Here is a 15,812-nt window from a genome sequence, read left to right on the forward strand (position 1 = left end):
TTTTATTTGGCAGATTTTCTCAAGGATAATGAGAATCACTTCAGAAAGTATTTCTTTCTCACTTTTTTAGGCGCATCTATACAATTGACTTGAGACATCGTAAATTAAGTTCAAGTAAAGGCAAACATGAAAACGCTACCCCCTCAGAAAATCTTATGCAGCCTGCACGACTACAGACTATTTACACATACAAGTATACTGTAAAATTGCATAAATAATCACTATTTGTGAAATTATAGTCCAGTAAAATCGAATTTTTTTAATGTAAGGATGATATTTTTTCTTTCACCTTTTTCACTTTTAGTGACATTGAATTTTCAGTAATGTTATAACTTTATTAGTTAACAGCCCTAATTTCGTCAGCGTGAGTATAACTTAAAGCAGTTATTTCAGCCGTTGTTTAACCTATCTTTAGAAACAGTTGGGCTTGGTGTTCAAATGTACATGACTGTACCCATGTATACAACTTTCTAACAAATGAAACCATTTTTTAAACTCCCAAATCAGTAAAAAAAGGTTCCCTTGCTTGTTAAAAATCTTGTTTACATTTCGTTGCTGGTTGCAATTGTGGGTTTAAACCGCCTGTTTCAAATTGCTACTTCTGCCTCACACTTTACCAAAACTGCCGTGCGTTGAATTACACCACTTCAATAGTTGACAAAACAGTGAACACACATCGTGCTAGTCCCGCAGTACTTACCAGTCTTTAGGGCATATTTACAAGCCCCTAGAGACACTGGAACATCACTTTTTGTGACGCTCCAGTGGCGCTGTGCACTGCGCCATAGTTACAAGACGGAGCTAAACCACTTTTTTTGCTTTCATTTCTCCTCATATTCTGCTCTTTCTTTGAGTACTGCATTCTGCAGCACACATAGAAAGAGCAAATCGCCATTGAAGAGTGTTTTTGTGCAGGTCGGTGTCCCTTCCTGCACAAAAAAAATCTCCCCTGCATCGCAGCCATCCTTGCACCATAAGGCAAGGGTGGCTGCGTTGGGGCTTGGCAGCAAATTTATTGCCAGCACAGGGGGAAACACGGGTGCACCGTATTTTTGTTAATAAGGTGCATTCCTGTGTTTCTAAAGTGACTCAGCGTGGCGCTGCCAATTGTGGCGCAATGCCGCGCTGCACCACCTTATTGTAAATATGCTCATTATTTTTCTTTACCCTAGGCCTTTTCTTTTTCGCATGCTATGTTTCGGTAAAACGCAGGCCTTTGTCCTGTGCATGTTCTTATGAAAGACTTTGTCCTCTTGTGCTTTACTTACCTTTCATATTGAATGCATTTGTTTGGTTGATGGGCGTTCATGATTATTTGACCCAAACTCAGGCATGGTCCACAGCATGGTAGTGCTGCATAATCATTAGAAACAGACATACAATTTATTTATACAGCCCTTTCGGAATGGGAGGCCAATGCATTGAGGCATTCACAGTGATTGTAGGAGAAGCACTGACACAGGGAAAGAATGTGTACACTTTTATGACATACAATGAAGAGCCATAATAAAAAATAAATATTTATTCTTTCATGCACTTGTATGCATTTCTCCTTCGAGTGCCTGAGAGCACAAATATTTTAAATGCCCTCTGTTTCACATATAGCAGGCTTTGCTCTTGACAGAAAGGAATACATACGGAAGAAGGTCTCAAAACTGCTCTCAACAAGCATTTGCACGCATTTACTTGAGTTAGAGCTATTGCCATTGTAAATTGATAACTAGACTTTTCTTGCCACATAATTCTAGTGGCCCTGTATATAAGTAAAAGGCTAGCAGGCCTCTTGGAATATTATTTCAAACAAGGCCCTTAAAACACAAACTACTCCCAGCTGTAAAACAAAAGTTCCAGCCTTAAAGAGTGCTTAAAAAGACAAATGCTGTGAGAGGTTATTATTTTGGGGTCCCCACTAACCTAGTGTGAGGACCCAGAGATGATGTATATATAAAGAGCACATCGTTGTGAATCTTTTGAAGATGGTCCCTTTGGCCTAGAAACACCACAGGCCGAGTTATGGCTAAAATGTTTTGTAAAAGTAATGCCAGCAAAGCAATATGGGGTGAGTTTTCAGAGTGCAATGAATATTGTAGTATCAGCTCTCCCGCTGTGTCGGGAGAGCCACTTTGAGGATTTCTCTGTTTTTAACTTAACACATTTACACATTAAAAGTGTTTTTTAAAGCTATGTATCGAGAGAGGAGAGTGAAAAAAAAACAATGCGAAGAGCGCTCCAATAGCACTGCTCAAGTTCACACTGTGAGTGCCATGGTTGCCATGGAGTGCTAAGGGTAGATATAAAAGAAAACAATATGAGTTTACACTGTGAGCACCATGGCTGTAATGGAGCGCGAAGGGGAGAGACAAAAGGAAAAAGTATTTCGCACTCTCTGAAGTATATCAGCAATCATGCATTTATCCATGTAACAGGGTCACTCTGCAAGGCATAACAAACCAGCCTCAAGGTGAGACAAACATAAAGCATTTACCCAGGACATCCAGGTATTTTTGAAAGGCAAGCTCAGGAGAGAATGAAAGTGATGGGCATGAGATGGGCATGGTTAAAGTGCCCAGATAGATTAAAACAGGTCAGAAAAGCAGTGCTTGCGTGCTGCTATGCTCGACCTAAAACGGGTCCTGGCCCTGTGACAGAGAGTCAATGCAGGAGTTATGTTCAGGCACAAGTATACAAGGGTGGTTGCTCTGAGCATCCACAACAGGAGAAATGGCACAATCCTGACAGTGCACAGACACAACAATAGGAAACAGGCTTCCGCCCAAACCCTCCCAACCGTGAAATATAACCATACACTTCTTTATTCAGGAAGGAAGGGTTATTGCACACAAACAAGTAAGTGCACTGAAACTGAGGAGCAGAATAAACACAGTCTTACCCAGGTGTGCACTGCAGCGCAGTAGTCTAGGCCTGTTGCCATTCAATTGGGATGCTGAAAAAGGTGGGGTCCTGAGGATCTTAGACTGGTTGTCAATTTTGAGACTTCTGCATCAGAAAATAGAATGAGGAAATGCTCCACAGTGATTACTAGAGGTAACCTGCCAATCTGGGCCTAAGGCCACAAGAGATGGATTTCTACACACTGTTAGTGTAAGGATGTACAGGCTGGAGCTAGAGATCAGAAAGGAAGCGCCTCTCCAAATGATACTGTATATAACAATAATTTGGCCATTTAGGAATCTTCCCTGTCTGGATTGCTTGTCTGCTCTTAAGTTAAGTGGTACTTTCTGGGCCGACCCTTGTGAAGTAGAGAGGTTTGTAGGTGGGGGGATTTGTAGACGAGAATGTACACTGTCACATGCTGAATGGGAAATTTGAGTGGAGAATAGGCCTCATGTCTCTGCATAACTTTGAGAGCGTAGTGTTACTGCGGCCCTTCGGCAGGTACCACAGGTAGTATGCCAAGGCTTCCCTCAGGCTGCCCAGTCCTCTTACCGCATCCGCAGCATAGAGCAGTGGAGGTGAAAGACAGTCACGTTGAAACCTGAATCCATGGCAGAACATGCAACGTGACGGAAGAGTTACCGCTGTTAGGTCTCATAAAGAGATGGAGTGAAATAAACCATAGGGGGGCACTCTTTAAGAACTGCACAAGACCTAGTTCACAGCCGGATATCAGCCCTGTGTTTCTGTCTGGAACTGCAGTCCTGCTAATCCTATCGGTAGGCTTTAAATGGGTCGCACACCACTTTGCCACACTTTTATATTTGGTTGGTAGTGGTGTTCGTTTTTAAATGTGTTTGAGACCCTCCTTGTCTCTCTCATGCACCACCTTGCTCTCTCTTGTGCTCTCTCTCTCTTGCTGTCACTGGTTTTACCTTCTCCCTCTCTGTCTCCGTCAGATTAGCATACCGTGACTTTTTTATTCTCTGCCAGGCCTTTATCACTTTCTCAGGACCTTCCCCCTTCTTGTCTAGCACTGCCCCTCTATCCCTCGCCATTTAATGGCACCCTGGCCTCACCTTTGCCCATGCTACCCTGCCTTGTCTGCTTTGGCCACCAGTAATGCCAGTGATGCATGGGCATGGTGGAGCAGGTGTTTCTATTTATAAGGGTCCTCATACACTCTTCTTCCTCTGACCGCGCCTTTCCTCTCCCATGTCAGCTCTTTGAGGCTGCATTATGAGCTTCATAAGCAAACAAATTAGCAATGTATACGTGCCGGTATTGTTTTTCTGGGTGCCCTAAAAGGATTGTGTTCCTGAGATGGCGTGCCCTCCGCTGGGACCCTTGGTCCCCTCGGAGAACATCTTGTTCATGATCCCTCCTGCAGCGCTAGTGGGCGTGGCCCTCAAGTGGCCTTGCACATAAACCCCACGTGCAATGGAACAGTAATCGATTCTGCAACGCCTGGGGAGCCGGCTTTGGTGCAACAGAAAGGTGTGTCGTGAGAAAAACGGGCTGCTGAAATACCTCAAAATGATAGATATTTTCTGCATAGGAGGCGTAGAATGGGTTGCCGGTGCGCACTGAGAGTGGCCTGACTGGACCGCACATTACACAGGGACTGAGGTGTCGCTGGTGTGATTTGATTTTTTATCTAAATAAGACAAAACAAAGTCCTTGACAATATGACATCCCAGGTGGTACAGACACAACCTGGAAGAGATCCAGAGTAGACAGGCCTCACCACCTCTATCAGCACAACCTAGCAGATGAGGATATACCCTTGCATTGGTGCCACACCTGAGGAACTCACCCTGGTATGCAAACTACCTCTTGCGAGGTACTGGTCCTCCCATTCTCACTGCAGAACTGGAGTCACAGCCAGGAACCCGAGGCGACGGAGGCTGCATATGGGAGAAGCCCCGTGTGCTTTCCTGCCCTTATCTCATAACCGAGCTTACAGAACCTCTCTGGAATGTACTTCTGAGTTTAAAGAAGACATTTATTGTTATTAATTCTCCAACACGAGGTTCCTGAGAGACGAAATTAGTAGATTGGAAGCACACGTTCAAAAGTAGTCGCAGCAATGAAAGTAAAATTTATCAAAGTACTTCTCAGTTGCAATGTATACAGCAAATAGATGTGATTATATTATAGCATAACTTCAAAGCAAAGCATAAAAGTCAAAATTAATCACCGTATGGGCAAGGCTGTAGGGCCTATATTCAGCTTCATCTTTCTGGGGTCTGCAAGTTGATGACTCCGGTCAACTGCGAGAAAGAGATTTTCTACCCAAACGGGAGACAGGCAACTGACGTCTAACTCCTGTCTGAAGTCAAAGCAGATTCAATCTACCCCTGCTGTAGCCCAGAGTCCTCCTTAAAAGCAAACTCAATGTGAGAACCGAAGAACCCTGGAGAGTGGCCAATTCTTCCAAGCTCATTCGCTCTCAGACTGGATTGCGAGGTAAACACAAAATCTACATGCTCTTATCAGCTAAGGTCTGATGTGAAGAAAACAGCTTGGTCCACCTTGTGGAAAAACACAGCTTGGAAAAACACAGCTCATCTGCAATGTCTCAACTGCAATGTCTAACCCCACGTTAAAGCCAATAGGCAGCTAACCTAAATATCAAATGTAATGTTTAATGTCATGTCAAAGCCAATGGGCAGCTAAACTGAATACAGAATGTAATGGCTAATGCCATGTCAAAGCCAATAGGCAGCTAAACTGAACAAAACATATAATGTGCTACTGGTGAACATTGAGCAACTAATATGCGCAGTGGTGAAACACAAAGTCATTGGTCAAACACAATTAATAGCATCACACCCCGAAGCCAACAGTTGAAGGCCTAGTCAGAATTTGAACATAGATAGTGAATTGACTTGGGAATCACTTTGGGTCCCACTTTTCCTATTGAATGACCTAATGCTGTTCCTGTGAGAATCAGAGAAACTTCTGCATGGGGCTGGTGTGCGGGGCTGAGCTTTATCCGTTACCTTCAGGGGTTGGAATGACAGAGAAAGAGTTGCTGTGGAAGGGTAGTTTTCTTTGGCGCTCTGTTGATCACCCAAATAACACCCAAGGAGATAGAGAGAGCGCCTCTGACTGAAAGCTATATGCTTTCCTCAGTTCTAAGGCTATTCACAGCAGTAGCTCACCGATGCGTGTATGATGCCAATGATTTTGGTGACACTGGTGTTATTTCTCCACACCCACAGTACTTTTTTTTGTCTCCTCGTGGCGTCTGCCCTTTCTGTGTTACCTCTTTAATCCCTCGAGAAACAGCTACAGTGGCTGAGGGGATGTGTGATTGAGGGCGTTAAGTATTCCTTTTACATTTTTTTGTGGAAGTGCTCCGCTTCTCCTCGTTTTCACTTTTACATCTTGTATCCCTCACGTTTCTTTTGCTTTTTTAGGGTTGAGCCTTCGTCGCATGCGCTTGCGCATGCGTATCGCTAGTGAGACGCATTAGGAATTAGAAAAGGGCTCGGAGCCCCGCCCACGTCACGTCAGTGTCTTTCATTGGTTCATGGACTTGCCTGTTAGAATCAGCTTGCTTTTATTAGTGGAAGGCACGCATATGTCATGCCTTTTCCGGTGGTTAGCCCTCCTTGAGCGCAGCGACCAAGTACTGAAAACATGCGAGGCTCGCTGTATTTGTGGACTACTTTTTCTCTATTTTCGCAGCCTGATCTCGCTTGTTCAAGATAGAGGCTAGTAAAATTATTTCACAGTTTAATGTGTTTAGGACTCGATCATTTAAATGCTTGCATATTTTGCCACCTTGTCGCTAGGAGTGGAATATATTTTTTTTAAATGCAAAAATAGCTTATTGGCCACTAATAGCGTTTGTTATGACATCACTATGTTTACCGTTCGGCTTTTGTCAGTTACATACTTTTGTACCTCTGAAACTATCACCTGCAAAGTGTTTTCCGATGGCCCGCCCCCCCCACCACCACTACCACTACTACCTTCCTCGAAGTTTCACGAGAGGGGGCTTATGCATTTGTTTCACAGGACATGACTAGATTCCGTGTAGAGCAGTAACAGCGTTTGCTCATTCGTATGGTAGGTGAGGATGGAAAGGGCGGTACTGGTGAGTTAACCCTCTCAGAGAAGGGCCGATCCCTCTATTATCTACGCTTATTAGTAAAAGCTTACAAGGACTCGTACATGAGGTCACAGGTGATGTAAAAGCACTATGGAACAGACTTTGTTGACTTTTCGAGTTTGTGTCACCGTATTTCTTTTGAACTTTTCACAACTCCCTCTCGCATGCCTCTTCTGATTCCAGTTCCTGTGGGTCGGCATTGAAGGCTGCAGCCGTTGCTTCGTAACCACAACTCCTCTGCTTTTAATCATAACGATCGCCTCTACTGGGTATAGGTTCGCCTTTGGTTTTTCCGAGGTGCCGTGGGTAACTTCAGTGACGTTGCCAAACATTGCCTCAAATCTATGAATATTTTACAACAGACACCTGGTGTCACGATCAGCACATAACACATCTAGGGATGTGTATTCCTCTCCTGTCCCGCATCTACTACCTGTGACTTCAGCTAATGTGAACTAGTTTACACTTGATGGTGAACATAACGGACATTTGTGATTGAGAAGGAATGTTATCCATGAAGAAGCAGTAACAGAGGTGATATCGTCATAGGCCTCCTTTTCTGAACTAAGATTTCTAATTCAGACACGATATTCTGATTTGACAGAATTTTGTGCCTAGTTTGCCGAACCTGCCTTTCTTGACATAATAGAATAGATTTCGTGGTTTTTTTTTTTGTTGGTTTTTTTTGAGTGTATGATGATTGTCAGCTCTTCCAACTGGACCCCTGGTACGGTTTTGGAAAAATATCTCATTTGAATGTTTGTAATGTATGGTAAGCTGTTTTTGATTTTGTTTGGATTTATTCTTAAAACAAACACATTACCTTCACCATCCAACAGTTATATTATTTGTCGAATTTTCATAAGCTTTTTCAATATTCGAGCAAAAACGTACTGAAAATGCTAAAAAAAAAATCCACGTATTCCATTATGTCTTAATTATTACAGCATTTTCAGATGCCCCACTATTTTTGTAAAAGTCTGTTGCTTTGAAGAATTTTTTTTTAATGGTTTAAGAATCCCTCTTGTTCATCTGAGTAGATTAAAATGGACATTTTGGTATCACAGCATTCCGAGGCTAAAGAATACTGGACGTATTTGGAAGTCCTGGGAACCTGTGGGCTTTCCTCAGCTGCGCCATATTACTTTTGCGACAGCAGTTTTCTTGTCATCGTGGCTACAGTAGGATGTATTCTGGATCAGAGATCAGTTCTTTTTGAAAGCACAGACTATCAGTATTTTAGTGCTGGTGTCTGCGTCACTGCACTAAAGTGCATTAGTCATACATTATAGCGCCCCCTATCGCCCCATGGGCCGGGCGCTCTCTGCCAGGATCTGCATTAAGTAAAAATCATGCTGATAATGAGTGTGCTGTGTGTAGAGCGTGCTCAGCTGTCTCACTTTTTTTTTTAGTGTCGAGTATGCGCTAACATGCGCGACACTGTAGTACTTAGAAAAGGACTTGGAGCCCCGTCCATGTCACGTCAGTGTCTTTCATTGGTTCGTGGGCTTGCCTTTTTAAATCTGCTTACTTTCATTAGTGCAAGTCATGCAAACCTCATGCCTTTTCCGGTGGTTAGCCCCCCTCGAGCGCAGCGGGCAAGTACTGAAAACATACGAGGCTCGCTGTTTTTGGTCTGGTTTGTGGACTACTTTTTCTTTTTTTTCACAGCACGATCTCGCTGGGCAGAAGTAGAGCGCTTTGCATGACATCGACCCTGTTACATAGTTAATTGTACTTTTGCCGGTTACATAGTTAATTGCACTTTTGCCGGTTACGTAGATAATTGCACTTTTGCCGATAGGTTTCATTACGAGTGAACTGTAGCAGCGCAACCGCGCTCTTTTTTTCCATTTAATGTGGTAAGAAAAGTCCGGTTGGGAGTTTACAACTGCTAATAGCTCTAACTCGGAGATATGCGAGACCCGTTGCATTGCAAATGCTTTTTTGTTGTTTTTGTTTTTACACCAAAAGTTTTCACGAGCCCCTGTTTTCTCCTTTTTACGAACAGGGGAGCACCCTGCTCTTGTTCGCTGCTGTTTATTTATTTATTTTTACTTTCCCTGCCTTTACCTTCTGTGCTGTATCGTCCTGTAATATGGAGCAGGAAATGAAGTGTCCAGCAGTGAGAAAGGAGCTTTTCAGATTGTACTTACCACTTTCCTTATGAAGGGAGACTCCAAGTGCAGCAGACAGTCCCATTCTAAAGCAGGTTCTTTTGTCCAGTGGTGTCTGTGTGTACTTGACGAATCTCCCTCGCCCAGGTGATAGGCTCTGGAAAAATTGAGTGATGTAAAAGAGTCACCTAACAGAGTCGGTTACCCTGTTCCTTTACTTGTTGAAGCCTACCCTGGGAATCACTTAGACCTCGGAATCAGGTCAGCTCTTCTAGGCACCCACCCTGTCAGGTAATTGCCTCTTGTTTGCCATGCATGTTAACTGGAGCTGCACTAGAACTCAGACTGAACTCAGCAATCTTTTCCACTCTGCCCATGAAGTGGAGGAGTAGAGATGTACAGAGACACCATCCTCTGCCACAGTGAGGCTTCAAAGTGCTTGTAGTGGATCCTATTTAGTTTTAATGGGACTCAGGAGTTTAGCTTAGCCTTCTGGCTTGCAGGCCTGTGCCCCTGCCACCTAGTGAATTTTAACTTACTTAATTTGCTCTGTTTTAGCCCATTTATTTTATTATTTATTATAAAATGGCTGCAGTGGTTATAGTTAGAGAGATGTTTTCATTTAGCATTGTCAGCGCCACTGTTTAAAGCTGTCACTATCAGCATCATAATCAAGTGATGAACGTAGGTAGGCACATCATACCCTCTTCTCACTTATGGGTGACAGGAACATAATGTACACTTGTCAGGATTGTTTACATAATTGCTGTCACAAGTATGCCTCCTTATCTGTTGTTTTGGAACATATACCTGTGTCAGGGATCCTACATGGTCTGTATAAATTCACCTCACACAGGCAGGGTTATCAGAGGGATTCCTACCAGATGCTATTGACGCCACCTGTGCTGGACATCGCCTTGATGCAGACCCAGTCTTCATGTCACCATGGAGTCTGATCTAGAGATCACATTCCAAAGTAACGAGGGTTGGGGGATGCTTCTCATGGAAATGGTACTGGCACATTAGATTTATCACACCTAGCTCTCGTGAGGTTAGGGATTAGGTTCTCTATGCTAGGGATTTCACTTTTCATGGTTATTGTAAATTGGTGGGGGTCTTTGTATTCACGGCTCTCATCTCACAATCATGCTTCTTTTATTATTAGTTATCCTAGTCATTGTAGCTCATGCATTTTACCACTGATTGCAGTCTTTTCAATAAACCTATTGAAAACTCTCCTACATCTCCTTCATTGCCTGTGTGTGACTGAGACTTATTGCTAACATGAGAAAAGGGTAACTTCTGTTCCACCACGACTCCCCTGAGATGTTGCACTCTAGGGTCCATGCGTAAAGGCTGCTAGAAATCACCTTTTGTTGTTTGGGTTTTTGGTGAGGTACTGCTTGCGAGCCGGGAGGGTTGGTCTGACAGTTGCTAATTCTTGTAGGATTGGCCTAGTTGCCAACAATCAAAAGTGTTGTCATCCCTAAACCAGCAATCTTGCACAGGAGCGGGAGTCCAAGTACGACACGCTCTCATACTGCATACTGCAGGGTTACTAGGCTAGCCATGAATGACGTGCATCAGGGAGTGGTGCAGTTTAAAGGAGCTTTGTCTGTACTAGGGATGCCCCTTCAGAAGGTACAGCACCCTCAAGGTCCCTTAAGACAACTCTTAAGCTGTGCATGTTAAATATACCTAATGAGAATTAATCTGTTAGTTGAAAGTCTAGCCCATTATTCAAAGGATCACAATTTCCCTAAATGACCTTATGATTGATATTTGTCATTAACAAATGTTTTAGGTGAACACATTCACTGGAATTCCTTCATTAGCTTACCTCCTAACCGCTGGATGCAGTTTTAAATGTGGATATTTTTAGAAGGCATGAGGTGGCTTATGGGTATGGACATTATAATGAATCCTGCTGATCTGACAAGGTAAATGCCTTTATAGTAAATACGCATTGCACCAATAGCTGGTAGTGTCTGTATCCTAAGGATCAAAAAAAGTGTACCGAAGATGCAGCCTGTTCGGAAGTGCACTGGAGGAAAACAAAAGACTTCTTATTAAAGTATTTTCCTTTCCTTCCTTGGCAGGCACTCCGAGTTCATGTTGATCGAGCTCCCACTATCACCTCAGAATTTGGAGCTCGGATAGCTGATTGCTGTCTGAAAATTTTGAGCGACTTCTTAAAAAGGTAAAAGTGCATGCCTGTGCCCACACTTGTAAGTTGTGGATGTGACATGAGCAAAGAAAACATTATTATTTGCCTTCCAGTTATTTCTTTATGGGGTTGTGGTAGCTCTTTCAGAGAATATTTTTTTTGATGAATTTATAATTATTCGATATTGTCCTTTTGTGTTGGGAAAGTTAAAATACAAAAAGTATGTTAAATCCTGTGTTGATAACATTTATTAATTTAGTTCCCCCAGCTTTGTTGAACATCATAGATGGTGTTGGTTTATTATTTGTATTGTTCATAATACTACTTTAAGGCCGTCCAGATTGCTGAGTGGTGCCAGGAGAAATGGAAAAGAGGAGCCTGGAGCGACATCCTGAAATTCTCCAAGATGGTAAAACATAGTGTTGGATGGATCATCAGAAAACAATGGCCACCAATTACTTGATTAATAAATATCAGAAAGTGTCTATGTCAAGGGTGTACGGGGAAGAGGCCATAGGCCAATGGTGTGGTTCGCACCAGGGGCATGAGCTGGCCCCAGCACAGGTCCATGGTGGGGAGCATTGATTGTTCATGTTAGTAATCCTGGGCAGGCCAGATATATATAAGTGCAATATCTGTATTTTTTATGCTGCACTCCTCACAGCCAAAATATTATGGCTTGGAAGAGAAGCAGGAGTGAGTTTAAGATGCACGATTTTAATGTTCATTCCCTAGAGGGCCAGGCCAGGAAACACAGAGATTTCTTCCCCTGAACCCGGGCAGTGCATCAATAAAGAGGGGAGGGGGCATTCTCATTCGTTTTCAAGAAGGCAAAGGCCATAACAATGAGAAATTAAGAAAAGCATTGCTTGTTGTCTTCAATGCCATATTAAGAATGATATCTGTCAGTTGCCTGATGTGTGTGTATGGTTTTGGCCAGCTGTCGTTGTAGATGCAATTTGTATTTGATGGCTGGTTTCTCCAATTTTGCAGAAAGATGCCCATTCACCTGAATCAGATCCATCAACAGACTTCTGGATTCAGACAATAGGCCAAAGTTGGTATCAATAGTGAGACACGATCCTGTGATAAGTGGACGTTGTCAGATTTAGATGATTTATGTATCAGCTGAATTACAGCTACAGCTGAAAAGACTGAGCAAAGTACTAGTTGAAATGGATTTCAATTCATTATAGTGGGCCTTTTCAGATACTGTTGGGGAGACTGCTGCCAGAACTGTAGAAGGCCCGATAGGATGTGCATGGCAGGAGGTTTCTTCTTTTTTTCTGGGGGAAGTACTTTTATCCAGATTGGTGAAAAGAGTGTAAAATAACCTTTATGCAGGCCCCATCCTTACAGATATCTTCATAGTCCTTAAACCTAGTTTGGATGAGCTTTTGACATTCCTTACACTAGCAGATCAAACAAGTTGCAAAACGCCGAGTAGATGATCATGCAGGGATAGCGCTACAGCGTTTGTTCATTTACTTTTGGATAAGACAATGCCTGAGCTTTCACCGACCTTTGCCGACATCTGTGCTCAATGCCAAGTGGCTCTATAGAGTGAACCAAGTAGAATATATGAGAAGACACATTATGTTCTCATCCAGTTAATTGATTATGAAACTTCACTACAGGGTTCTGCTCACAGGGTTGCTGAGGGGTCTTGTCCTTAGGTGCACACGTAGAGCTAGACCAAGGCAGAGACAGCAACAATACTTCATGCTAGTTGTTGTACAATAAAGACAACATAGCACAGTGCCCCCTCCTGGTGTCCATGGGTGGTTTAGCTTTAGTGAAACCTCCCCACTGAGGTCAGGCTTGAGCGCCAATTGCCGATCTCGCCTCCCAGCCTCTGATGGCTGAAGCGCTATAATCTCTTTTGGCACTGCTTTATCTGCCGTGTGCCGAAACCTGAACAATCACAAATAAACACATGGGTTTCCTTTCAGAGGAAAACGCGGAGGCCTTCACGCTGTCTCCGGGGACTAGCGGAACGACACTTATGTTCAATGCGTAGGGAGGTGCTGGAGAGGCCCAAGAGCCGGGAGGAAACATGGCAGTGCGGAGCCTTCAACGGAGCAGCGAAAATAGAGCTCTAGGAATACTTGCGCATCCCCAGAGCACATTAGCAGTGCCTCTAAAAACTACAAGACGGATGGGGCCGCCCAGAAATAGACTATTTCAAATAGTGCTTCTATTCTAATGCACAATATGGAGATAGCGTGGGTTTTCCTGGCGAAGGTTTGGGGAGGTTTCCGGAAATTTGCTGTTATAGGGGTGGGCCGTAATGGGACGGTCTAGCGTACTAAAACTACCTTCATGCTAAGCAGAAACATGACACGTCTGCCAACAGACAGCGTAATATATCAAGTATTTCTCCTGCTGACTGAATTGGGTAGTAGCTCTTTTATATATTTTTTAAACGATCCCCTTCTCAGACTGGCTGAGGATTTGGGGATGTTAGAGCAACACCTCTAGGCGCTAGTTAATCAATTTAGATGGCTCAATTTCATGATATGAGGAGAATAAATTGGCAAGGAGAATATACCTTGAGTGGGAGAAGCTTTGATTCACAAACATAGCTGGCGTCTGCAGGCCTCTAAGGCCTCAGACATGTTTAATTTGTGGATTTAGGAACTTTGTTAGTGTTTTTTTTAAGACATAACCACAATTGACTACATTTGTGTCTTCGTTGGTCTAGTCCTCTTAGATCCCAGCCTAGATCTACAGCTCTATTAAAATCACTGGCTACTTCTTTTGGCATATTTGATCCAAAGTGTACTGGCTGCGGATGTGCAGGTGCTGCGCTTCCCTTCTATTAGGTTATTGTACTCGCTGCTTAAATAATCTGGTGCATAATTTTCACGCTTGACAATGTTTTTGTTTCTACCTCGGACAGATCACAAGATACTATTTTTTCTGCATGCAAGTTGCAAAGCAGCGTAAGACACTTCACGAGCGTTAGATGTGCACGGCACAGGGGAGGTCATGGAATTGGGCACTACTGGTAGTAGTATCGCTGTCTTGGCTTCAGCACAGAACACTGCTCTGCAATATAGAGTGAGGTGAAAAGTCAGATGAGTTCGGCTGTAGTGATGCTCATTTTACCACACCTATCTCGTCTGTAGTTGGCAGATTATTGTAAAGAGACTCTGTGCTCAGGGAAATCTTCGAGCTCATTTGGGTAGGCAGCAATCGTCCCCATTCTAGGCAGTCTTCATTGATTGAAGATCCTCACTGCAGCAGAATATCAGCTGAGTTTGGGGTCTGAGCTGAACTAAGGCAGAGACTCTACCCACCAGGCCATCGTGTTCCCTTCTTCTTTGGGTGGCAGCTGCATCAAGACTTGGGCATAGTCCCTGCCCTATTCAGGAGGGACAGGCTAAGGGCCTGCTTCTGTTCCTAGCCATCCTCCGCACGAGTGCAGAGATACTTCAAGTAAAAGGTAAATCCTTGACTATGGATCAGATTAAATCTGGAAAGTATTGTTTGGCTTCAGCAAACTGACCACTCACATTTAAAAAAGCAAACCAACTGTGCCAATTTCCTAGTCAGGTAAGCACAAAGCAGTGCTTAATTTGAAAATAAAAAGGTGCCGTGCCCAATGTTCGCCTCTGAAACACGCGGCTCTTGCATTTAAAAGTGCGAGCACTGAATACTGAGGCAGCGTAATCCTGTAACCATCTTGTGCCTCTTCAATCCATCTACATGCATTCAATGCCCCTTCAGCTCACTCATGCAGCTTTCTGCTTTCTCCCATTGTGACGCCTTTTCGTTTTTCCCTTCATCCGTCTTTCCCATATGTGTCTTTTGCTCACATAAAATGCTTGAGGCAGAAGAATTAACGCCGGCCCTCAAAAATAAGTGCTGGTGCTCAGCACCGGAAACAAGAAGCACAAATTAAGCGCTGGCACAAAGGATCCATTCCGCTCCATTCACTTGGTGTGCTTTCACACCAGATGCATCTACATGGCTTTACAATAGTTTCTACAGTGAGAAATCACTAAAATCTATGAAGCACTCTACAGTTATAGCTGATACATACAACCACGGATCCTAAAACATGAAGCACAGTGGGCTCCTTGTTGATACATATAGGCAGGCATCCCAGCATATGAAGGGCCCTTAGGTCCTAGTTGTTACAAACAACCGAGGGCCCCAATACGTTTAAACCACCTTGTATGTACCTAACCACTCCCATGTACGCAACACACAACTGGGGAGTCAGGAACCCGGTCAAAACATGCTACATTGATTTACCCTAGGAGGGCTCTTTAAAGTAGCACAGTCCTACCTACAGTATCAACCGCTTAATGATGCCATTGCATTTGGAGATTTACCATACTAAACTCTATATGTGACATCACTTCTTTGTTTACATTTGTTTTCTTTTGTCGTAATTTCTAAAGCCCATTTTCTGGTAGGTTGGTTCATACATTTGACACCTGTTTAGTAAAACAAAATTGTCTAATGTTGCTTCTGAGCTTTTCCTACCCCCTAAAGAACA

At 43.4% G+C, this 15,812-nt stretch overlaps 1 protein-coding gene across 4 annotated transcripts in view; it reads left to right on the top strand.

The window, feature by feature from the left end:
• The window catches only part of EXOC3L2 (exocyst complex component 3 like 2), a 457,018-nt gene that overhangs the window by 319,601 nt on the left and 121,605 nt on the right, over positions 1-15,812 (top strand). For all 4 annotated transcript variants that reach the window (XM_069207753.1, XM_069207755.1, XM_069207754.1 and 1 more), the window contains exon 6: positions 11,235-11,335. In XM_069207753.1, the coding sequence (XP_069063854.1) occupies positions 11,235-11,335 (101 nt within the window). The remainder of the gene's footprint in view (positions 1-11,234; positions 11,336-15,812) is intronic.

This window comes from Pleurodeles waltl, chromosome 9 (assembly GCF_031143425.1).
Source record: "Pleurodeles waltl isolate 20211129_DDA chromosome 9, aPleWal1.hap1.20221129, whole genome shotgun sequence".
NCBI classification, from domain to species: Eukaryota; Metazoa; Chordata; class Amphibia; order Caudata; family Salamandridae; genus Pleurodeles; species Pleurodeles waltl.